This window comes from Oncorhynchus masou, chromosome 21 (assembly GCF_036934945.1).
Source record: "Oncorhynchus masou masou isolate Uvic2021 chromosome 21, UVic_Omas_1.1, whole genome shotgun sequence".
Taxonomy (NCBI): Eukaryota; Metazoa; Chordata; class Actinopteri; order Salmoniformes; family Salmonidae; genus Oncorhynchus; species Oncorhynchus masou.
In genome coordinates this window covers 13,387,866-13,412,748 of record NC_088232.1, presented here as the reverse complement: position 1 = coordinate 13,412,748, position 24,883 = coordinate 13,387,866, and the positions used below count along the sequence as shown (strand labels likewise).

At 42.1% G+C, this 24,883-nt stretch overlaps 1 protein-coding gene across 1 annotated transcript in view; it reads right to left on the bottom strand.

Moving 5' to 3' along the window:
• Window positions 1–700: 700 nt before the first annotated feature.
• Window positions 701–24,883, bottom strand: part of LOC135507826 (guanylate cyclase soluble subunit beta-1-like) — a 57,076-nt gene continuing 32,893 nt past the window's right edge. The window contains exons 11-13 of the mRNA XM_064927507.1: window positions 14,370–14,510; window positions 5,061–5,215; window positions 701–4,832 (exon numbers count right to left, since the gene is read on the bottom strand). Of these exons, the coding sequence (XP_064783579.1) occupies window positions 4,700–4,832; window positions 5,061–5,215; window positions 14,370–14,510 (429 nt within the window). The 3' untranslated portion in view covers window positions 701–4,699. The remainder of the gene's footprint in view (window positions 4,833–5,060; window positions 5,216–14,369; window positions 14,511–24,883) is intronic.

Sequence of the window (24,883 nt, the reverse complement as noted above, 5' to 3'; positions counted from 1 at the left end):
ATATTGCACAGTGATAGTTTAGGCCCTAACAGATTACTTCTTGTGACGTCTTTACTGTCCTATAGGAGAAGAGCAGATGATATTTTCTCTTAAGATGCCCTCAGTTTAGGTGGTCACAATAAGAGCCAATGGGGAAATAATCTGACTGACGTGTAGGAGAACATTGGCTGTAATGAATGGATTGATGTTTGTGTGGCACTGGGTTGCTGTGTTTCTACTGTCCATTTCTACAAATTTGTGTAGCTTTCTTTAAAATGAAAATATAAGTTAATAGATAGAAAAATGATTCCCTGTCTCGCACCATTTCAAACTTGTATGCTACCTACAGTATGTCAGTTTCTTTCCAATAAAGAATTGTACCATATTCACCATGGTACACACTGATTTAGTCCAGAAGTCTCAAAATGAATGAATGAATTAACGAGTACTATACAATATGCAGACATGACACAACTGTCATCCTAAGAGATCCTTCTGGACACCGTTTGAAATTAGCAAACTTCACATGACCTTTACATACTCCTCAAATAAGCTGTTTTTGGAAGATACCTTTCTATTTTAGCTGTGGTGATGTAATCAATCAAGGGAACATTACTCAACAACGTAGATGTGGGAGGTTAATCATTAACAGCATTATACTCAGTAGTAGTGATAGGCATCAATAAGGAAAGGCCATATTGATTATGTGTAAATCATTTTAATAACTATTTCGATATCAAGCATCCAATTGCATTTGAGCACGACACATAAAAAGCTCAGAAGAAAGGCCAAGAGTACGCCACGTTGTCTAAGCTTGAATAAATAAGTCACACTAGCAAGAACAGCGTGCTGGTTTTTATTTTCTTTGAAGTTATCGAATTATTCTCATGAAAACCTGCAACGAGATAACTCAGAAGTGTGAGTGCTTTTATAAATTGTGAATCACAGCACAATAAAAGGACATTGAAACATAATAATACTTCATATGAATGTTTGTAAAGCTGATAAATGTGCACATCTGGTTTAAAACATTTTACTATTTTTTATTTAATTTAGTTGCTTATTGAGATATAACAGTTACAGGAGATGGTGAATGGAGAAAATACTAAGACCGATCCGATTGCGCTTTTTCGACAATGCACAATTTGAAAGGTAATTTCCAATTGAGCCAACATATGCAGAATTGACAGTGAATTTTGTCTCTGCAAACGCGGGAACATTGCCTTAAGGGTTAATTGTTGACAAGGAACAATCGGATTAAATCATGGCCTGAGTTACACTATAAAAGTATAATATCTTCCATCCTATTTGGTGTTGCTTATCTAAAGGCTAAGCAATATGACAGACCCCTCAGGTTATCTTTGGTGCTGATGGATAACACCAGAGACTCAACTTCAGGGTCACAACCTGAGTCACACATCAGGAGGGCAAAAATATGTGACTCATTTCATAAAGGCCTCCCTGTGCATTCGGAAAGTATTCAGACCCTTTGAAAGCCTTATTCTAATGGATTAAGGTACATGTCTTCCTCATCAATCTACACACAATACCCCGTAATAACAAAGCGAAATAAGTATTTATTTAAAAATTGCACCGAAAAAAAAAAACTTAATTACATAAGTTCAGACCCTTTACTATGAGACTCAAAATTGAGCTCAGGTGCATCCTGTTTCCACTGATCAACCTTGAAATGTTTCTACAACTTGATTGGAGTCCACCTGTGGTAAATTCAATTGATTGGACATTGGATTTGGAAAGGGACACACCTGTCTATATAAGGTCTCACAGTTGACAGTGCATGTCAGAGCAACAAAAAAAAAAGCCATGAGTTCGAAGGAATTGTCCGTAGAGTTCCGAGACAGGATTGTGTCGAGATCTGGGGAAGGTCTGGGGAAGGGTACCAAAAAATGTCTTCTGCATTGTAGGATCCCAAACACACAGTGGCCTCCTTCATTCTTAAATGGAAGAAGTTTGGAACCACTAAGACTGCTCTAGGAAGTGAGAAATCGGAGGAGGAAGGGCCTTGGTCAGGGAGGTGACATTCTGACAGAGCTTCAGAGTTCCTCTGAGTTCCTCTGTGGAGATGGAAGGACCTTCCAGAATTTGTATTATTTTATTTTTGCAAAAAGAGTAGAGTTTACTTCCAGCAGTTAGCTACACCACTACATGGCAAAGAATGTCATTAACTACTGAAAACACTACCTAGATTTTAATTTAGTTCAACTACCACCAAGCTACTGCAAAATGTAGTTGAATTACTAGTTGAACTACATGTAGTTCACAACTACACAACACTGCATATTGGTGTTAAAATGTATTTGGAAGGTTAAGTGAAATATTTAATGTGTTTAATACATAATACCAAAAGTTCAGTGTGTCCTACAGAATATGGAATTCACAGCTGAGATTATGATTTTGGCCTATACATGTATGTTACACCACAAATAAAAATAACAAAAACAATCTGTCATGTCTTGTTATGTCTGTTCCTGTCCTTTCTCTTCACTCTGTCTCTCTCTGCTGGTCTTTTTAGGTTACCTTCTCTGTCTCTCATTCTTCAGCTGTTCTACATTTCCCCTAACTAGCTCATTCACTCTTTCCCCACCTGTTCTCTCTTCCCCCTCTGATTAGGTCTCTATTTCTCTCTCTGTTCCTGCTACTTTCAGTGTCTGATTCTTGTTTGTGTTTTTGATACCAGAAGCAAGCTGTCGTCCCGTTTGCTTCCACCTTGTCCTATCCTGTCGGAGTCTGCCTGGCAGGTGCATCCTGCATTATACTATGTTCTTTTGTTCCATTGACTACGTTGGAAGAGGATTTATGCCATTCCTGTTTTTTTATTAAAGAACTCTGTTTTCTGTTAAAACCGCTTTTGGGTCCTCACTCAAGTACATAACACAATCCGTGCACAGATACAACATCAGTCAATAAATATATAGAAAACAGAATACTTTGAGTGTAAAATACTATTTCAAATGCTGGAATGGATAGAGAAAAAAATACATGACATTGTATTTCAATACCTGCCCTACAGGTATATCCATTAAAAAAAGGTTCTTCATCTGTGTCATATCACACTAAATTAAACCTATAAATGTACCTCATTTGTCACTTGAAACAAACAGAGTTGAAGTTGGAAGTTTACATACACCTTAGCCAAATGCATTTACATTTTTCACAATTCCTGACATTTAATCATATTAAAAATCCCCTGTCTTAGGTCAGTTAGGATCACCACTTTATTTTAAGAATGTGAAATGTCAGAATAATTAGTAGAGAGAATGATTTATTTCAGCTTTTATTTCTTTCATCACATTCCCAGTGGGTCAGAAGTTTACATACACTCGATTAGGTTTTGCATTAACTTTAAATTGTTTAACTTGGGTCAAACGTTCCAGGTAGCCTTCCACAAGCTTCCCACAATAAAGTGGGTGAATTTTGGCCCATTCCTCCTAACACGGACAGAGCTGGTGTAACTGAGTCAGGTTTGTAGGCCTCCTTGCTCGCACACGCTTTTTCTACGGGGTTGAGGTCAGGGCTTTGTGATGACCACTCCAATACCTTGACTTTGTTGTCCTTAAGCCATTTTGCCACAACTTTGGAAGTATGCTTGCGGTCATTGTCCCTTTGTAAGACCCATTTGTGACCACGCTTTAACCTGACTGATGTCTTGAGATGTTGCTTCAATATATCCACATAATTTTCCTACCTCATGATGCCATTTAGTTTGTGAAGTACACCAGTCCCTCCTGCAGCAAAGCACCCCCACAACATGATGCTGCCACCCCGTGCTTCACAGTTGGGATGGTGTTCATCGGCTTGCAAGTCTCCCCCTTTTTCCTCCAAACATAACGATAGTCATCTCTAGGAGACAGAATGTCTCATGGTGTTTATACTTGCGTACTATTGTTTGTACAGGCATTTGGAAATTGATCCCAAGGATGAACCAGATTTGTGGATGTCTACATTTTTTCTGATTGGCTGATTTATTTGGATTTTCCCATTTTCCCATGATGTCAAGCAAAGAGGCACTGAGTTTGAAGGTAGGACTTGAAATACATCCACAGGTACACCTCCAATTGACTCAAACTATGTCAATTGGCCTATCAGAAGCTTATAAAGCCATCATTTTCTGGAATTTTCCAAGCTGTTTAAAGGCACAGTCAACGTAGTGTATGTCAACTTCTGACCGACTGGAATTGTGATACAGTGAATTATAAGTTAAATAATCTGTCTGTAAACAATTGTTAGAAAATTTACTTGTGTCATACACAAAGTAGATGTACTAACTGACTTGCCAAAACTATAGTTTGTTAACAAGAAATGTGTGGACTGGTTGAAAAACTAGTTTTAATTACTCCAACCTAAGTGTATGGAAACTTCCAACTTCAACTGTACATACCAACAATAAGAATAAATGTTGGTGAAGGAGAGAACAAGGGATATTTCTAGATGGTAAAATTGTTATGTCTTCAGATAGAGCAGCTTCTTGAAACTGACAAGTGACCCAGAGAGCAAAACTGTTCAGGTGTACGTCATGGTCCGGTTTTATGCTGATTGTAAAACGTTTTTTAACATCTCTTTTTAGCGACCAGAAAATGACATCTACTCTTGGTTCTAATTTGGTTATCTGACATCTCTTCAACCCATAAAACCAAAGTAGAACCCCAAAATTACACCTTTATGCATTTTGCCCACTGGGGAAAGGGGAATGCTTTTATGATCAAACTATGCTTTCAGTACTTTTGCGCAACAGAAAGTACACATTCATGGGCTCCTTCTTGCCTTTCATGGTGATGGGTCCTCGGTACTCCAAACGAAACTGGGGGTCAGCATTCTCTGCTGACTGCAAACACCTGAAATCAAAATGTATTTCCCACATTTTCACAGAATTCAACAATATGTTGTTCCCAAAGGCTGCTTCAAAAGAAGGTGTTTTTTTCCCCTTTAGCCCAACCCCCAAGACGCACACATACAGGTGTCAGCAACAGTAATATAACATGCCATGCACAATCTTACAAAGGATGGTTCAGCACTTCACAACAATGTCTCATTCATCTAAATAAAGCTGTTATTTTCCTTACCTGTAAGTATATTCTGAAATGTTGATTTTTCCCTTCTCTCCCGTGGTTTCTGTACGACTGGTGAGGTTGACAGTATTTCCAAACAGGCAGTAGCGGGGCATCCTTTGACCTATGACCCCAGTTACCACCTCTCCTGTGTGGATCCCAATGGTTATCTAGGTAGAGAAGAGGATGCTCAAGAAAACAGGGTTTCCCATATAGAGCCACGGTCGAGTAAGTAACACTATGTGCAGGACAACAATCCTTGTCCCCATGAGTAGGGCAGACGGATCACATATCTCAGCTGAATGACTGATCTCAGTGAGACTGAGGTTGAAGAAGATAATTCCTCGTCTCCCAAGGACAAAGACGGAGTGAATGAAACATTGGAGTTGGTACCTGGCGAGCCAGAGTCTGCAACAGTGACCTCTCATTCCGAGAAAAATAAGGAAAATTGCTAAAAAAATTAAGCAAGGAGAGTAGCTACTGAGACCAGTGACAATCATGACCCAATAGAAAATCTTGAGGTTAATAAGGGACCCCGAAGAAAGCGCAACTCTTTGGGGAATACAATAGAAGGCAGTCAAACATCAATGCTGGCAAACAATCCGGAATCAACATACACCCAAGCGGCATATCATGCTCAAGAAAAGCACCTCCAAGATAACAAGGGCAGTAACTAGAGGGGGTTGCGTTGTCCCTTTTCAACACAGTAAAATCGGCCAATCGGCCTTCTCTGTTAGAGCTACAGCATACTGGACTGCAATGCCCATGGACTTGAGAAGCTGCACTGATTATTGTACTTTTAAACTTTAATTGAAAACATGGCTAAAATCTATCCAAACCTGTACACAAGTTATCTGATGTTCCTCATATGTAAGACTACAGTTGATGATAGTGTAGTGTCTTTGTTAAGGGAATTTTTATCAATGATGACTAATTATGTATACATTTCAATCAGGACTGACTAGTCCAAATGCTATCATGTACTGTACATATATGAATTTTCTCTCTTGCTCCCATTCCCAATTGTATATAATATAGTCAGGAGTTTAGAACAGTGCCTTGGTACAAATGGATGAACTATCTCCAGATGGCAGGGACGGACTATCTCTAGACTGTCTAGAATGCTATCTACATGGACTGACCTTGGCTACAGGCGAGGAGGGAAGGCTCGAGAACTATAGGGCCTCTCTACCGGTGTCATGAAGAGATAGAACATTAGAAAACGCTGACGTTATTTTCAGTTTATAACCTGTGGAAAAATGTGTATATACCAGTACTCTCTTAAAATTAAACGCTGTTACCTGACTTTTAAGACCGGGGCTCTGTCCATTCTTATAAAATATATATAGGGTCTTACAAACCCTTAAATGCATTGACGGAGTATTTAATTCTGATTGGGAAACAATACAGAGGAATTTAGAATTCCACTAACAATTGGTCCTTCGAAGCCGGGATCTAAAAATCCATCTCTGCCATCTAGAGGTCGTACACTGGAAAGAATCGTGCACGTTATTAAAGACCTGGCCCCGGAATGGAGGTTAAAAACAGGCCTGTATACTCTCCAGATTGCAGATACGGTGACAGATCCAAACGAACAGTGCTTTTCCCAGTTGGCAGCAGGTCAGTAGCCTTTATTCTCGAATTTGGGAGGGATTATTTAGGATATTATTGATTAAAATGTTATAAAGGAGTTGAATTTGATAGGTGCTTGAATATTCTGAACAAATAAAATGGGTTTCTACCTTGGGTTTTAACCAAAATCGATAGGAAGGAAACAGGTCTGAAATTGACCTGTGGTAAGGTGCACTACCATAAATAAACTAGAGCTTAATAAATCCTGGTTTTGCAAGCCAGAAGGTTATTAAGGAGAGATATAGTACGCATTGGAGAATTAGGACGCTTGTTCCGTACAAATAGGATAGCCATTAATTCAGAAAAACATACCTAAATAAAGTTTGAACCTGAGTAGTCAATCTGTATATGGGAAGTAGTCTGACTATCAAGAAGTAGCAGATAAGATATATATATATATATATAACAGGTGAGGATAAATTAGGCTTGGTGAGAAGGCAGGGTAATCCTAGGCGAACAGAATAATTGAACCTGTACAATGCTGAAAGAAATTAATATCAAAGGATGAGGTGAACTTAGTCTAGAGTAGTGAGATATGAGACATTAACGTTGAAAGTCCCAAAAAGAATATCCTATGGGTGAAATGTGATGTCCGATCAAAAGTCTTCTATGGACGCGGTTCACAGGAAGGAAAATACATACAGATTATTTTTAAAGAGACACACACATAGTCAGACAGAAAAGGACTATAAGTAACGGTAAATTGCTAATTCGTAGAAAGACACGCACATAGAATTTAAAATTAAATATAGTAAGGCATAGATAAGTGATTAAATACCATAGCTACTAGTAACGATAAGGATTAAGAATGGGAGGAAATGCCTCAAAAGAAGCCCCGGAACTAACGGGAGACGAGCGTTATATGGAACAGAAAGAAAAGAGAAACATCGATTTCGGTCTAAGATGGAGAAAGAAATACGATTTTGATGGCCGTCTAAATGTAGAAAAGCTGGAATCCCTTGTAAAACAGATACATAAGGAATGTGGAAATAATGTGAAAAACCAGAATAAACAGGGGTTATACACAGCCAGAGTTTGGCTTTCGGAAGCAAAAAAGAGAATTGGACGCGCAGGAAAAAAGGTTAAATCTGACAAGACTCGAGAGGCGCTGCCCTCCACTCCCGCAGATGAAAAAGTTAACCAATTGGGTGGGCGTGAGGGTAACAAACTATATTTTCCTCGATTATGCCAACAATACAGAGATAATCCAGTCGACAAAATAGTGGTTATAAGAATACGGCTGCATGAGCTACCTGTGAAATTACCACCCAAGTATGTGGATCCCGCTGAAGCCGAGGGAGGTATAATGGAGTTAGAGAAGGGAATAAAGTCGAGAAAAGTGGATAAGGTGAGTCAAAAGAAAAATACAAGATGTTTTAATTGTAACGAAATTGGACATTTCGCCCTGGAGTGTAACACTCCCTGCAAACGTCATTAACAAGGTTGTAATTTAACTGTGGGGAAAGTCAGAGGCGACAATTGGGAAAAAAATTAAATAAATACAATGTCTTATCTTAAAGGGACAGTGCACGGTTATCACAGTGGTTTGAGAGTATGGCAGAGTATAAAATATTTTGGGATGACAATTTGAAGATAGACTGAATGAGTTACATGAAACATCGAGAGATTTAAAACAAATGATATGAAGGGATTATCAGAATTTTTAGGTTTCGTTGTTGTAGTAAAAGTTTGGGTTAAGGGGATTTCCCTGTTAAAAAAACAAAACAACGAAAAGACAATTACGATTCATGTCCATCGAAATGTTTTATAAAATTAGCGAATTTAGAGATATTGGTTGTGTGTTGTAAATTATAATTCAAGATTCGAACAGAGGTGATAAATTAGGTTTGGTTTATCGAACAACAATTATTTAAATTCATGCCGAGATTGAGCGCTTGTTGATGACGTCACCTGCAAAGCACTTTTGGTCGCCACATAAATTACGTTGTGACTGGGGGCAACGGAGAAAATTGTTTGTTAGAAGGAAAATGGGTGCATTAGTTTCGAGTCACTTTTCAGAAGTTGATAAAAATGACAAAATACATTTTTAACAGTAATTTGAGAGTCGCCAGGATAGTCAGGAAAGATGCTAAAAACTAGCAGCTGATACGTTAGGTAGGCATCATAAAATTTGTGGTGTTTGTTTGGATTGAATTAGGCTATGGGAGAGAGAGACTGGATGTCTGAATCGTAAAACATTGTGGTAATGGATTCCGATGGTTGTGATTCCAGGTTTGATTGTTTATGTAACACCAGTGAATTTGAGCACTGTTTTCCAATGTGTGGAACCATGTTAGGGTATTTAAAGTTGAAAAGCAACCTCTATAGAAAAACAACTGCATATGTTTCGGGAAATTAGCTAGGTTGAATTTGGTTATTCAAGCTTTTCCCCTGATACGTAGACACCCGTAACAGGGGCAAGTTTTTTTTTCTTGAGGAACTAACAGATGTAAACGTGAGTCTGAGTAATTTTGCCATCTGAAGCATTATAGTGGTGAGGTTTTGTATAGTTTGTTTTAAGCTGATAAAAGTGGTTTGTTTATTTGTTTACTGGTTATGGTGAATTTTAGGGTTTGATTTAAACATTGTGTTCTGGCGTGTTTAGGTAGGATTCATTGTTCCGGGACGGATGGGAGTTACCTAAAATAAGTAAATTAAAGGAGCCATGGGAGAATGCGAATGCATATTTATTAAATATCGGGGATTAAATTACGGATTTCTTACACTGAGAAATGTACAACATTTGCGGCAGAGGGGAAAAGTAATACATTGGATAATAATGTTATCAGGTTTAATTGTATCTAAGGGTAGCATGTTCATTTAAGTAAACACATACGTAGACGATGTTTAAAAAAACGTATGATTAATGATTTGAGTCAAAGGGGAATTATAATTAGGTTTTAGCTATAGTTCACTTATTGAGTTTCTGAATCGAAGTAGCATAGTGAATGCTAGTTAGGTGTGTTGTGTCTCTCTTTTAGAAGTCTCCTGGGATTATAATTTTGGGGAGAGTGGGGGAGAGAGCGGCCATAAACAACCAAATTGAAAAGGTTAAAAATTGAAAAGGTCTGCAAATATATACACATAAAACAATTAGTCAGAACTATTTGTTTTAGTACAAAGGTATTTTAAAGAGGACGCTCACATATGGAACCTTAGGAGTTTTTATTTTATGGGTTTTAATTACACAGGTGATTATTTTTATTTTAAGGATAAAGGGTGAGAGCCATTTGTATAATGAATTGTGGTCAGTTGGGTTACTAATTTTAAGGTAAATTAGTTATAATGGAATGCTAGTTTGGGGTTAGAATTATTGGTTGAATCACTGAAGCTGATTTACAATATTAGCTGGGAAGTTTTTGAATTGGCTATTATGGATTTGATATTACAGAAAATAGTTCTCTTTATCATAGAGAATAAATAGGGGTGATAAATTACTGTAGATAAGGTATTCCATGTTATTGTCAGATAGAACACTTGCGGATCCCTGAAGTAGAGAGCTGGTAAAGTGTAGGAAGGATTTCGATATGGTTAGCATTTGTTCAGGCTCTGGTTAACCATTAGGAGGTCTTTTAAATAGTATTACATTTGACAGGAATATAGGACATCTGTGGTGATTTAGGATTATTGTAAGGATTAAGATAGATTGATTAAGGAAATGTAAGGATTTAGAGATGGCCACTTATAGACATGTTTTTTTTCTTTCTAAAATGCAAGGATTTTAGAGATAGCAGAGAAAGGAATTACTGTTTAAATCGGTAAATATATACAGTGCCTTGCGAAAGTATTCGGCCCCCTTGAACTTTGCGACCTTTTGCCACATTTCAGGCTTTAAACATAAAGATATAAAACTGTATTTTTTTGTGAAGAATCAACAACAAGTGGGACACAATCATGAAGTGGAACGACATTTATTGGATATTTCAAACTTTTTTAACAAATCAAAAACTGAAAAATTGGGCGTGCAAAATTATTCATCCCCCTTAAGTTAATACTTTGTAGTGCCACCTTTTGCTGCGATTACAGCTGTAAGTCGCTTGGGGTATGTCTCTATCAGTTTTGCACATCGAGAGGCTGAATTTTTTTCCCATTCCTCCTTGCAAAACAGCTCGAGCTCAGTGAGGTTGGATGGAGAGCATTTGTGAACAGCAGTTTTCAGTTCTTTCCACAGATTCTCAATTGGATTCAGGTCTGGACTTTGACTTGGCCATTCTAACACCTGGATATGTTTAATTTTGAACCATTCCATAGTAGATTTTGCTTTATGTTTTGGATCATTGTCTTGTTGGAAGACAAATCTCCGTCCCAGTCTCAGGTCTTTTGCAGACCATCAGGTTTTCTTCCAGAATGGTCCTGTATTTGGCTCCATCCATCTTCCCATCAATTTTAACCATCTTCCCTGTCCCTGCTGAAGAAAAGCAGGCCCAAACCATGATGCTGCCACCACCATGTTTGACAGTGGGGATGGTGTGGTCAGGGTGATGAGCTGTGTTGCTTTAAGCCAAACATAACGTTTTGCATTGTTGCCAAAAAGTTCAATTTTGGTTTCATCTGACCAGAGCACCTTCTTCCACATGTTTGGTGTGTCTCCCAGGTGGCTTGTGGCAAACTTTAAACAACACGTTTTATGGATATCTTTAAGAAATGGCTTTCTTCTTGCCACTCTTCCATAAAGGCCAGATTTATGCAATATACGACTGATTGTTGTCCTATGGACAGAGTCTCCCACCTCAGCTGTAGATCTCTGCAGTTCATCCAGTGATCATGGGCCTCTTGGCTGCATCTCTGATCAGTCTTCTCCTTGTATGAGCTGAAAGTTTAGAGGGACGGCCAGGTCTTGGTAGATTTGCAGTGGTCTGATTCTCCTTCCATTTCAATATTATCGCTTGCACAGTGCTCCTTGGGATGTTTAAAGCTTGGGAAATCTTTTTGTATCCAAATCCGTCTTTAAACTTCTTCACAACAGTATCTCGGACCTGCCTGGTGTGTTCCTTGTTCTTCATGATGCTCTCTGCGCTTTTAACGGACCTCTGAGACTATCACAGTGCAGGTGCATTTATACGGAGACTTGATTACACACAGGTGGATTGTATTTATCATCATTAGTCATTTAGGTCAACATTGGATCATTCAGAGATCCTCACTGAACTTCTGGAGAGAGTTTGCTGCACTGAAAGTAAAGCGGCTGAATAATTTTGCACGCCCAATTTTTCAGTTTTTGATTTGTTAAAAAAGTTTGAAATATCCAATAAATGTCGTTCCACTTATGATATGAGTAATGTAGGGTATGAAAACATTATATGAAGTGGCATTGTTTAAAGTGACTAGTGATACATTCAATTTTTAAATTATTAAAGTGGTTAGAGATGAGTCCGTATGTTGGCAGCAGCCACTCAATGTTCGTGATGGCTGTTTAAAAGTCTGATGGCCTTCGAGATAGAAGCTGTTTTTCAGTCTCTCGGGCCCAGCTTTGATGCACCTGTACTGACCTCGCCTTCTGGATGATAGCGGGGTGAACAGGCAGTGGCTCGGGTGGTTGTTGTCCTTGATGATCTTTTTGGCCTTCCTGTGACATCGGGTGGTGTAGGTGTCCTGGAGGGCAGGTAGTTTGCACCCAGTGATGCGTTGTGCAGACCTCACTAACTTCTGGAGAGCCTTACGGTTGTGGGCGGAGCAGTTGCCGTACCAGGCGATGATACAGCCCGACAGGATGCTCTCAATTGTGCATATGTAAAATTTTGTGAGTGTTTTTGGTGACAAGCCAAAATTCTTCAGCCTCCTGAGGTTGAAGAGGCGCGATGTGTACGCCGTGTGTACGCATGATGTGTACGCCGAAGAACTTAAAACTTTTCACCTTCTCCACTACTGTCCCGTCGATGTGGATAGGGGGCAGCTCCCTCTGCTGTTTCCTGAAGTCCCCGATCATCTCCTTTGTTTTGTTGACATTGAGTGTGAGGTTATTTTCCCGGCACCACACTCCGAGGGAGGGCCCTCACCTCCTCCCTGTTTGCCGTATCGTCATTGTTGGTAATCAAGCCTACCACTGTAGTGTCATCTGCAAACTTGATGTTGGAGTTGGAGGCGTGCATGGCCATGCAGTCATGGGTGAACAGGGAGTACAGGAGAAGGCTGAGGTTGCACCCTTGTGCGGCCACAGTGTTGATGATCAGCGGGATGGAGATGTTTCCTACCCTCACCACCTGGGGGTTGCCCGTCAGGAATTCCAGGACCCACATCCACAGTCCAGGGTCGAGACCCAGCTTAATGACGAGTTGAGGATATTAATGGTGTTAAATACTGAGCTTTAGTCGATGAACAGCATTCTTTCTTAAGTATCCCTCTTGTCCAGATGGGTTTGGGCAGTGTGCAGTGTGATTGTGATTGCGTCGTCTGTGGACCTATTGGGGTGGTAAGCAAATTGGAGTGGGTCTAGGGTGTCAGGTAGGGTGGAGGTGATATGGTCCTTGACTAGTCTCTCAAAGCATTTAATGATGACGGAAGTGAGAGCTACGGGGAAGCGATAGCAATTTAGCTCAGTTACCCTTTCTTGGGAACAGGATTTTTTTTACCTTTATATAACTAGGCAAGTCAGTTAAGAACAAATTCTTATTTTCAATGATGACCTAGGAACAGTGGGTTAACTGCCTTGTTCAGGGGCAGAACGACAGATTTTTACCTAGTCTGCTTGGGGATTCTGTATTGTGGCACTGTATTGTCCTCAAAGCGGGCAAAAAAGTGATTTAGTCTGCCTGGGAGCAAGACATCCTGGTCCGTGACGGGGCTGGTTTTCTTTTTGTAATCCGTGATTGACTGTAGACCCTGCCACATACCTCTTGTGTCTGAGTCGTTGAATTGTGACTCTACTTTGTCTCTATACTGACGATTGCCTTGCGGAGGGAATAGCTACACTGTTTGTATTCGGTCATATTTGTATTCGGTCAACTTAAAGGCACTGGAGATGTTTTGCCTTGAAAAATGGGCAAAAATCCGTGGCTAGATGTGCCAAGCTTATGGAGACATACACCAAGAGACTTGCAGCTGTAATTGCTGCAAAAGGTGGCTCTACAAAGTATTGACTTTGGGGGGGGTGAATTGTTATGCACGGTCAAGTGTTAGTTTTTTTTGTCTTATTTCTTGTTTGTTTCACAATAAAAATATTTTGCATCTTCAAAATGGTAGATATGTTGTGTATATCAAATGATACAAACCCCCCAAAAATCAATTTTAATTCCAAGTTGTAAGGCAACAAAATAGGAAAAATTCCAAATGTGCTATTTCTGTTTTTAATTTGCAAACATTTCTAAAATCACTGTTTTTGCTTTGTCTTTATGGGGTATTGTGTGTAGATTGATTAGAGGAAAAAATGATTTAATCAATTTTAGAATAAGGCTGTAACCTAATAAATATGGAAAAAGTCAAGGAGTCTGAATACTTTCTGAAGGCACTGTATACTTTGAAATAAAACCTTTTTCTGGCACCAAAATTGATTTTAACAAACAAATTGGTCCCCCAAAAACTGTGGCCCTCAGTTGAATTTTGAAATCCCCATGTGGCCCTTGAGCTAGGGCCTAGGGGTTATTTCTAGACAAGGCTGATGAAATGGTTCAGCCGGCACCAGCATTTCACATTTGCTGCCTTTCCCAATTGATTCTAGTAAAAATGTTGGAAAAAGGAAACATATCCCATCCTCACCTGTACTGGTTCTTCATCCACTTTGACCTGTCCAGCAATTTCCATCATGTCCAGGGCCAGGTGGCAGATAGACTGAGCATGGTGGGTACATGGTTCTGGCAGCCCACTGACCGTCATGTACTTATCGCCCACTGTCTCCACCTGTAGAAAGAGAGATGTTTTGGTCGCTAGGCAGAACATTATATCAGAAAATGCTGTGTGACGTAAGTGGTTATATGTTAAAGGAACGTGAGGTCTAGAAAACTGTCATTTTTAATACTTTATATCATTCATTGTTTCCATCTATAGATAGATGCAGATCTTGATATCACACAATATAATTTCCCCTTTAAATCCTTATGATGAAAAGGATCTTTGGCTTTCACTGGTTCATCAAACTATAAAGTGCCACTTGGGGCCACAAATCATAAAATAATGTCAGGACCCGGTTTCGAACCCGGGTCTCCGGAGTGAGAAACAGTCACTTAACCAACTGAGCCACGATTAGTCAGCAGAACCCAGAAGATGAGGCAGACACAGCAGTACTTGAGACGGTGTATTTAATAAAGTAAAAAGTGAAGTCCTTCAGGAAAACATGTAACTCCACAACCCCAAAAGGAATTCCACAAGAACAAGGTAATCCACAAGGTAATCCTCCAAGACAAAAAGGTAAATCCACAAGGTGGTAGGTAAAGCATAAAAGCCTCAAAAGATACTCAAAAATAAATAAACAAGAACAAAAAACAGAATTCCACAAGAGCGTCCACCGGGATCAACAAGAGTACACAGAATACTAGGGCTGGGTGCTAACATACAAACACAGAGCAAAGAACTGAGGGAAACTAAGGGTTTAAATACAATCAGGGTAAACGAGGCACAGGTGCAAATAATAATGGGGATCAAGGGAAAGCAAAAGGTCAAAAAGCACAATGGGGGCATCTAGTGACCAAAAACCGGAACAACCCTGGCCAAATCCTGACAGAATCCCCCCCCCAGGAACGGCTCCTGACGTTCGTACCAGCCCTCTCGGGATGGAGGGCCCTGAACTGACGAATGAGGTCAGGGTCCAGGATGTCTTTGGCAGGAACCCAGGAGCGCTCCTCGGGACCGTAGCCTTCCCAGTCCACCAGATACTGCCAGGACCGCTGCACCCGGCGGGAATCCAGTATCCGATGGACGGTATAAGCCGGCTGGCCTCCAATGACACGAGGCGGAGGTCTGTCTGCCGGGACAAGGGGAGAAAAAACAACAGGTTTTAAAAAGGAAATGTGAAACGTGGGATTAATCTTAAGGGATCTGGGTAAGTGTAGGCGATAAGAAACTGGGTTATCTCTCCTGGCAACCTTAAAGGGACCGATGTATCTTTGGGACAGCTTGCGAGACTCCACCCGTAGTGGTAAGTCTCTTGTGGAGAGCCAGACTCTCTGGCCGGGGCGCAGGGTAGGCCCGGGACGGCGACGTCTGTTGGCTTGTTGTTGGTACCTCTGTGAGGAACGCATAAGATTAAGACGGGTCTTCCTCCACATAAGCCGACAGCGTCTGACGAACTTCAAGGCTGAAAAGGCACTCTGACTTCTGCCTCCTGGTCCGGGAACAATGGAGGGGCATAGCCAAACTGACACTCGTGCGGGGACATACCAGTGGAGGAGGAGCGCAAGGTGTTGTGCGCGTATTCAGCCCAAACAATAAAGGACGACCATGTGGACGGGTTGTTACGAGTCATACATCGGAGGGTGGTTTCCAGCTCTTGATTCATCCTCTCTGTTTGGCCGTTGGACACCGGATGGTACCCTGAAGATAGACTGGCAGAAGCTCCCATGAGTTGGCAGAAGGCCTTCCAAAACCTTGAGGCGAACTGGGGACCTCTGTCAGAAACCATATCTTGAGGAATGCCGAAGACTCGAAACACATGATTAATTACCAACTCAGCCGTTTCCTTGGCAGAAGGTAACTTAGTCAGAGGGACGAACCTGGCCGCCTTTGAAAACCTGTCGATTATGACTAGGATAGTAGTATTGCCATGGGATGGAGGAAGGCCAGTAATAAAGTCCAATGAGATATGGGACCAGGGTCTGTGGGGAACAGGTAAAGGGTGAAGGAGTCCTTGAGGGCGGAGGTGAGAAGATTTGCCCTGGCAGCAAACGGAGCAGGCATTGACGAAAGTGGCAACGTCTTCTCTTATGGTAGGCCACCAGAACTTACGCTGGATGAACTCCAAGGTGCGACCTACGCCCGGTTGACAGGTGAGGCGAGAGGAGTGCCCCCACAGAAGGACCTGAGTCCTCACTGCCTTGGGGACAAACAACCGATTGGCAGGACCTCCTTTCGGGTCCGGTTCGATAGCTTGAGCTCGTCTCACGGTATCCTCAACTTGCCACGAGATCGGAGCGACGATCTTAGCAGCAGGAAGGACAGGCATGTCCGTGTCATCTCGAATGGCAGGAGCGTAGACTCGGGACAGGGCATCCGATTTGAGATTCTTCGACCCGGGCCGATAGGTGAGGATAAACTGGAATCGACTGAAGAAGAGAGACCATCTAGCTTGTCTAGAGTTCAACCGCTTCGCCTGCTGGGTATACTCCAGATTTTTGTGGTCCGTAAGCACTTGAAACGGGTGAGAAGCCCCCTCGAGCCAGTGTCTCCATTCCTTCAATGCCATCTTAACCGCTAGGAGTTCACGATCCCCCACATCGTAGTTCCTCTCAGCCGGTGTGAGAAGAAAGCGCACGGATGAAGCTTCTTGTCTTCACCCCTCTGAGACAGGACAGCTCCAACACCAACCTCTGATGCGTCTACCTCCACCACAAACGGTTCATCCGTAGTCGGTAGTATCAGGATGGGAGCAGAGAGGACGCGCTGCTTGAGTCCTTGGAAGGCCGTCTCAGCTTCTCTTCCCCACAAAAACCTTGCATTGCCACCCTTGGTTAAAGCTGAGAGAGGGGCTGCCACCAAGCTGAAGTTCTTGATGAACTTGCGGTAAAAGTTTGTGAAGCCCAGGAAACGCTGAACTTCCTTAATGGATTTGGGAGTGGGCCAATCCGCTACCGCCCCTAACTTCCTGGGGTCCATTTGGACTCGAACAGGTTCCACTACAAATCCCAGGAATTGTACTCGGGATGAATGGAATTCACATTTTTCCGGCTTAACGTACAGATGGCTGTCTAGGAGGCGTTTGAGTACTCGTCTGACATGCTTTGTGTGTTCTTGAAGGGAGCTCGAAAAGATGAGGATGTCATCCAAGTAAACGAAAACAAATATGTTAAGCATATCCCTAAGCACATCGTTTATGAGTGCTTGGAACACCGCTGGGGCGTTGGTCAGGCCGAAGGGCATCACCAAGTATTCATAGTGACCAGTAGGCGTGTTGAAAGCGGTCTTCCACTCGTCACCAGGTCTGATCCGCACAAGATGGTATGCGTTCGGCAGGTCAAGCTTAGTGAAAACAACTGCTTCCTGGAGCAGCTCGAAGGCTGTGGCCATAAGGGGTAGCGGGTAACGGTTACGGACGGTTATGGCATTGAGTCCCCGGTAGTCGATGCAGGGACGTAATCCACCGTCTTTCTTGGCCACAAAGAAAAACCCTGCTCCCGCCGGGGAGGTGGATGGACGCATGAGGCCTGCTTCCAGAGCGTCCTTGATGTAGGTATCCATAGCAGCTCGTTCGGGTGGAGATAGGGAAAAGATCCGACCCCTGGGGGGGCAAGTGCCCGGAAACAGGTCGATGGGGCAATCATAAGGTCTATGGGTTGGTAGCATGGTGGCCCTCTGTTTGCTAAACACCAGTTTGAGGTCATGGTAACACTCGGGAACTCGGGTCAGGTCGATGGATTCTAAAGACTCGGGAGTAGAACTCGGGGAATTCGGGAAAATACAAGTAGCTTGGCACGTAGGACCCCACTGCTTGATAGTGCCCACAGACCAGTCGATGTGAGGGTTATGGCTGTGAAGCCAGGGGTATCCAAGGACGAGAGGGAACTCGGAACAGGAGATCAAATGAAAGTTCATCAATTCCTGGTGTTGTGAAACTGAAAGTCGCAAGGAGGTAGTGACATGAGTGACAAGTCCAGATCCCAAAGGGCTTCCATCCAATGTAGTAACCCTCATGGGGTCACTTAGAGGTTCAGAGGGAACGCCATTCTCCTTCGCCCAGACACCATCCATGAAGTTACCTGCGGCTCCAGAGTCTACCAAGGCTTGAAGGTGAAGCTTGTGGTTGTCCCAGCAAAGGGTGACTAGAATGAGCAGACGGGAGTTGGACGGATGAGAGGAGGTTATGTTTCCCGTTACAGTTCCTCCAGCTCTTTCAGAGTGACTAAAGGGTTCTTGGTCACCTCCCGGTCACCTCCCTACCTTTAAGTCTTTACTGAAGACTCATCTCTTCAGTGGGTCATATGATTGAGTGTAGTCTGGCCCAGGAGTGGGAAGGTGAACGTAAAGGCTCTGGAGCAACGAACCACCCTTGCTGTCTCTGCCTGGCTGGTTCCCCTCTTTCCACTGGGATTCTCTGACTCTAACCCTATTACAGGGGCTGAGTCACTGGCTTACTGGGGCTGTCTCATACCGTCCCTGGGAGGGGTGCTTCACCTGAGTGGGTTGAGTCACTGATGTGATCATCCTGTCTGGGTTGCCCCCCCCCCCCCTTGGGTTGTGCCGTGGCGGAGATTTTTGTGGGCAATACCCAGCCTTGTCTCAGGATGGTAAGTTGGTGGTTGAAGATATCCGTCTATTGCTGTGGGGGCTGTGAATTGGCAAAGTGGGTGGGGTTATATCCTTCCTGATTGGCCCTGTCCGGGGGTGTCCTCGGACGGGGCCACAGTGTCTCCTGACCCCTCCTGTCTCAGCCTCCAGTATTTATGCTGCAGTAGTTTATGTGTCGGGGGGCTAGGGTCAGTTTGTTATATTTGGAGTACTTCTCCTGTCCTATTTGGTGTCCTGTGTGAATTTAAGTGAGTTCCCTCTAATTCTTTCTTTCTCTCTTTCTTTCTCTCTCTCGGAGGACCTGAGCCCTCGGACCATGCCTCAGGACTACCTGACATGATGACTCCTTGCTGTCCCCAGTCCACCTGGCCGTGCTGCTGCTCCAGTTTCAACTGTTCTGCCTTATTATTATTGGACCATGCTGGTAATTTATGAACATTTCAACATCTTCGCCATGTTCTGTTATAATCACCACCCGGCACAGCCAGAAGAGGACTGGCCACCCCACATAGCCTGGTTCCTCTCTAGGTTTCTTCCTAGGTTTTGGCCTTTCTCGGGAGTTTTTCCTAGCCACTGTGCTTCTACACCTGCATTGCTTGCTGTTTGGGGTTTTAGGCTGGGTTTCTGTACAGCACTTTGAGATATCAGCTGATGTACGAAGGGCTATATAAATACATTTGATTTGATTTGATATAGACAGGTGTGTGTGTCTTTCCAAATCATGTCCAACCATTTGAATTTACCACAGGTGGACTCCACTCCAAGTTTGAGAAACATCTCAAGGATGATCAATGATAACAGGATGCACCTATTATGGCTAACATTGCAAAATGTGTAAAAAAAGGGGTCTGAATACTTTCTGAATGCACTGTGTGTACATACATACATACATACATACATACATACATACATACATACATACATACATACATACTGTACCAGTCAAAAATTTGGACACACCTACTCCTTCCAGTGTTATTCTGTATTTTTTACTATTTTCTATGAAATCATGTAATAACCCTAAAAAGTGTTAAACAAATCCAAATATATTTTATATTTGAGATTCTTCAAATAGCCACCCTTTGCCTTGATGACAGCGTTGCACACTCTTGGCATTCTCTCAACCAGCTTCATTCCAGTAGTCACCTGGAATGCATTTCAATGAACAGGTGTGCCTTGTTAAAAGTTCATTTGTGGAATTTCATTCCTTCTTAATGTGTTTGAGCCAATCAGTTGTGTTGTGACAAGGTAGGGGTGGTATACAGAAGATAGCCCTTTTTGGTAAAAGACCAAGTCCATATTATAGCAAGAAAAGCTCAAATAAGCAAAGAGAAACGACAGGCCATCATTGCTTTAAGACATGAAGGTCAGTCAATACGGAAAATGTCAAGAACTTTGAAAGTTTCTTCAAGTGCAGTCGCAAAAACCATCAAGCTCTCTGATGAAACTGGCTCTCAAGAGGACTGCCACAGGAAAGGAAGACCCGGAGTTACCTCTGCTGCAGATGATGAGTTCATTAGAGTTACCAGCCTCAGATTGCAGCCCAAATAAATGCGTCACAGAGTTCAAGTAACAGACTCTTATCAACATCAACTATTCAGAGGAGACCACGTGAATCAGGCCTTAATGGTCGAATTGCTGCCAAGAAACCACTACTAAAAGGGCACCAATAAGAAGAAGAGACTTGCTTGGGCCAAGAAACACAAGCTGTGGACATTAGACCAGTGGAAATCTGTCCTTTGGTCTGATGAGTCCAAATGTAAAACGTTTGGTTCCATCCGCCGTATCTGAGTGAGACGCAGAGTCTGTGTGAGATGCAGAGTAGGTGAACGGATGATCTCCGCATCTGTGGTTTCCACCGTGAAGCAAGGAGCAAGTGTGATGTGTGGGGTTGCTTTGCTGGTGACACTGGTCTGTGATTTATTTAGAATTCAAGGCACACTTAACCATCATTTGCGCTTAATGGGACTATCATTTGTTTTCAACAGGACAATGACCCAACACACCTCCAGGCTGTGTAATGTCTATTTGACCAAGAAGGAGAGTGATTTTGCCTGTGTTCAGCTCCATTCCATTTATTGTTTATCATGAAAAACTGCCCAGTCCTTATTCAGGCTGGTATGGCCGTAAGCAATGGAATGAGAGTCGGATAGACTATTTCAAGTTCATGTAACTCAATAATAAACATTGAGGAACTAGAACTATCTGATCTCAGAACTGTGCTAGTCTTTGGAATGGGTTCAGTTGGTAGAACATGGCAGACAATGACAAGGATACCCATAACATGATGCAGCCACCACCATGCTTGAAAATATAAAGACTGGTACACAGTGATGTGTTGTGCCGGATTTGCACCAAAGATAACCACTCTGTATTCAGGACAAAAAGTTCATTTCTTTGCCACATTTTTAGAAGTACTACTTAAGTGCCTTGTTGCAAACAGGATGCATATATTGGAATATTTTTTATTCTGTACAGGCTTCCTTCTTTTCACTCTGTCATTTAGGTTAGTACTGTGAGGTAACTACAATGCTGTTGATCCATCCTCAGTTCTCAAACCACAATCATTAATCTCTAACTGTTTTAAAATAACCATTGGCGTCATTGTGAAATACCAGCGAGGTTAGGAAGGACGTGTGTATTTTTGTAGACTGGGTGTATTGATACACCATCTAATGTATAATTAATAATGTAATGTATAATTAATAACTTCACCATGCTCAAAGGAATATTCAATGTCTGATTTATGTTTTACCCATCTACCAATAGGTCCCCTTCTTTGAGAGGCATTGAGAGGCCCTCGACTGAGGGACCTTACAGATAATTGTATGTCTGGGAAAAAATCATGTTAAACACTATTATTGCACACTTAGTGAGTCCATGCAACTTATGTGACTAGCTCAGTAAATGTTTACTCCTGAACTTATTTAGGCTTGCCTTTACAAATGAGTTGAATACTTATTGATGCAAGACATTTCAGCTTTTCATTTTTAATTAATTTGTAAAAAGTTCAAAAAACATAATTTCACCTTGACATTATGGGGTATTGCGTGCAGGCCAGTGACAAAAACATCTAAATCCAATCCAATTCAAATTCAGGCTGTAAAACAACAAAGTGTGGAAAAAGTTAAGGGGTGTGAATACTTTCTGAAGGCACTGTATATATCTCTCAAACCAATAAACCATTTATGGGAGATTCTGGAGTGGTGCCTGAGACAGCGTTTTCCACCACCATCAAATCATGGAATTTCTCATGGAAGAATAGTGTCGCATCCCCCAATAGAATTCCAGACACTTATATAATCTATGCCAAAGTGCATTGAAGCTGTTTGGCAACTCGTGGCGGCCCAACACCCTATTAAAATACTTTATGTTGGTGTTTCGTTATTTTGGCAAACAGTATGTTAGTGGGTATTTGTGTTAAAGGAATGTGAGGTGCTTAAAATAATATTACACTCATTATTGTAATATTTTAGTGAGTCCACTGTTAATGCAATCCTCAGGTGTGTATGTCAATAGTCAAGTTGTCAAGATGAAGCCCTTTCAGTACTGTAGTAACCTGGTATATTTATGTTTACCAATAGATGGCAGCATTGACTCAAGACGGGGGTTTGCTTTCCACTATCATATATAACCATGCTTGAGAAAGCCTCAGGTAGTTTACTCTAGGTGCATTACAGGCTGACTCCACTACTCGAGTCACATGCATGAGTTTTGCAAAATAAATTTAAACATACATGTTATTTAATTTTAACCCACACTGCTCGTGCGCGCCAACGAGCATTTGCGTTGCCAAGCGTTAAAATAGAAGTCAGTTCGATTTGTGTCACAGATCGTGCTGCAAGTCCTGTCTATCCCATCTCCTCATTGGTTTATAGAAGCAGGTACCCACGTGCCATCTCCTCATTGGTTATACCCACGTGGTGATTGAAAGACAAACTGTTTTGCCGGTTGTAGTGGTAATACTATTAAAGTGTAGATGGCAATCACCATATAAGTTAAAATATGAAAAGGCCTGGAAGGACGAGAGATGACTGGAAACGATTTGGTTGGCCGTTTTATGTGTGGATTAATTGTCGGAGTAGAGGACCTTGTTCATTTCAGTTAAAATAACAACTCAATGTTTATATCCCAGGACAAATTAGCTAGCAACAGCAAGCTAGCCAAATAGGCCAAAATAGCTAGCAAGTGCAAACTAACTAGCTAAATTGCCATACATGTTTAATGCATTTCGAGCTGTCATTTCGACCTGTCATTAGTTCAGAGTTTGTTTTGATATTTTAAACTGCGTGTCGTGATCGCGTTTGGTGTAGGGGGACAAAATACATTTGCGCACGATGGTGCACGCGCACGGCCAGTTTGGATTCTGTGTAAACCGAGAGACCCCCCGTTAAACTCAAAACGTACACAGGAGAGATGACCACTGTGATTGCTGATGTTCGAGTGGAATATAATGGACAAAAGAAAAGTCTGCCTCTTACTAGTGGAAGGTACTGGCTCCAGCTAATTAGTGAGAGTGGTTGGAGGAAATACAATTGAACTGGGATGAAATAAAACATGTCACCACAGAGACATTGACACTGCTTCAGGTGCTTTCAAATCATGAGTGTGTTTTCAAAGAAGAGCTATGGATATTGAAAGTTGTCCAAGCTACCATTCATGTTGCTGCAGATGCTACTCCCAGATTCTATAGGCCAAGATCAGTTCCATATGCCATGAAGCCTAAAATGGATATGGAAATTGAGAGACACTTAGCAGAGGATATAAGTATTCCTGTAAATTTCTGCGTGGGCAGCACCAGTTGTTCCCATACTCAAACCAATCAGATTCAATCAGATTATGCTGTGATCACTGGAGCAGTAACCTATACCCAAAGTGGAGGATTTGCTTTCAATGTTAACCGGAGGGCAACAGTTCACAACTGGACACGAGTCACACATATCAGCAAGTGCTAATGGATGAAGTGTCACCATAAACACCCACAGAGGGATGTTCACCTATAAACATTTACCTTTTTTGGGGGGGGGGGCTTCCGCACCAGCTATCTTCCCAAGAACCATGGAGGGAGTTCTGCAGGAGATACCCATGGTAGCAGTGTACCTCAACATTCTTGTCACATAGGAAGAGCATCTCAGTAACTTGGGTGAAGTTTTGAGGATGGAGGAGGCTGTTCTCCGGCTGAAGAGGAGCAAGTGTACACTGTCAGCTGATGAAGTGCAGTACCTGGGTCACAAGGTGGATGCCAAGGGGTTACACACAGTCAAAGCTAAAGTGAGGGCTGTCATGGAAGCTCCAGCTCCGACAAGCGTTACAGAGCTGAAAGCCTATCTAGGCTTACTGAACTATTACAATCGCTTCCTCCCTAATCTCTCTACCATCTATAGCTCCACTGAATCAACTGTTATGGAAGGATGTGGCCTGGAAATGGTCAGAAATACAGGAAGAATCTTTTGCAAAGTCAAAGGTGTTACTGCAATCAGCAGAAGTGCCTGTGCACTACTCAGCAGACAGAGATCTTATCGTGCGACGACTCATTGTATGGTGTGGGTGTGGCGCTATCACACTGGATGGAGAAAGGTTTCTCTGCACCAATCAGGTTCATGTCAATAACATTGTCGCCAGCGGAGAAAAAATACTCCCAACTGGACAAGGAAGGACTGGCTGTCATATTTAGAATACAGAGATCCCACAAGTCCTTATACGGAACAACATTCACTATTGTGATCTCTCTGTTCCATGAACAAAAGCCAGTACCACAAATGGTCTCTCCAAGAGTTCAACATTGGGCTGTGTGGCTCAGGGCCTACGAGTACAGAATAATTTACAAGCCAAGTAGA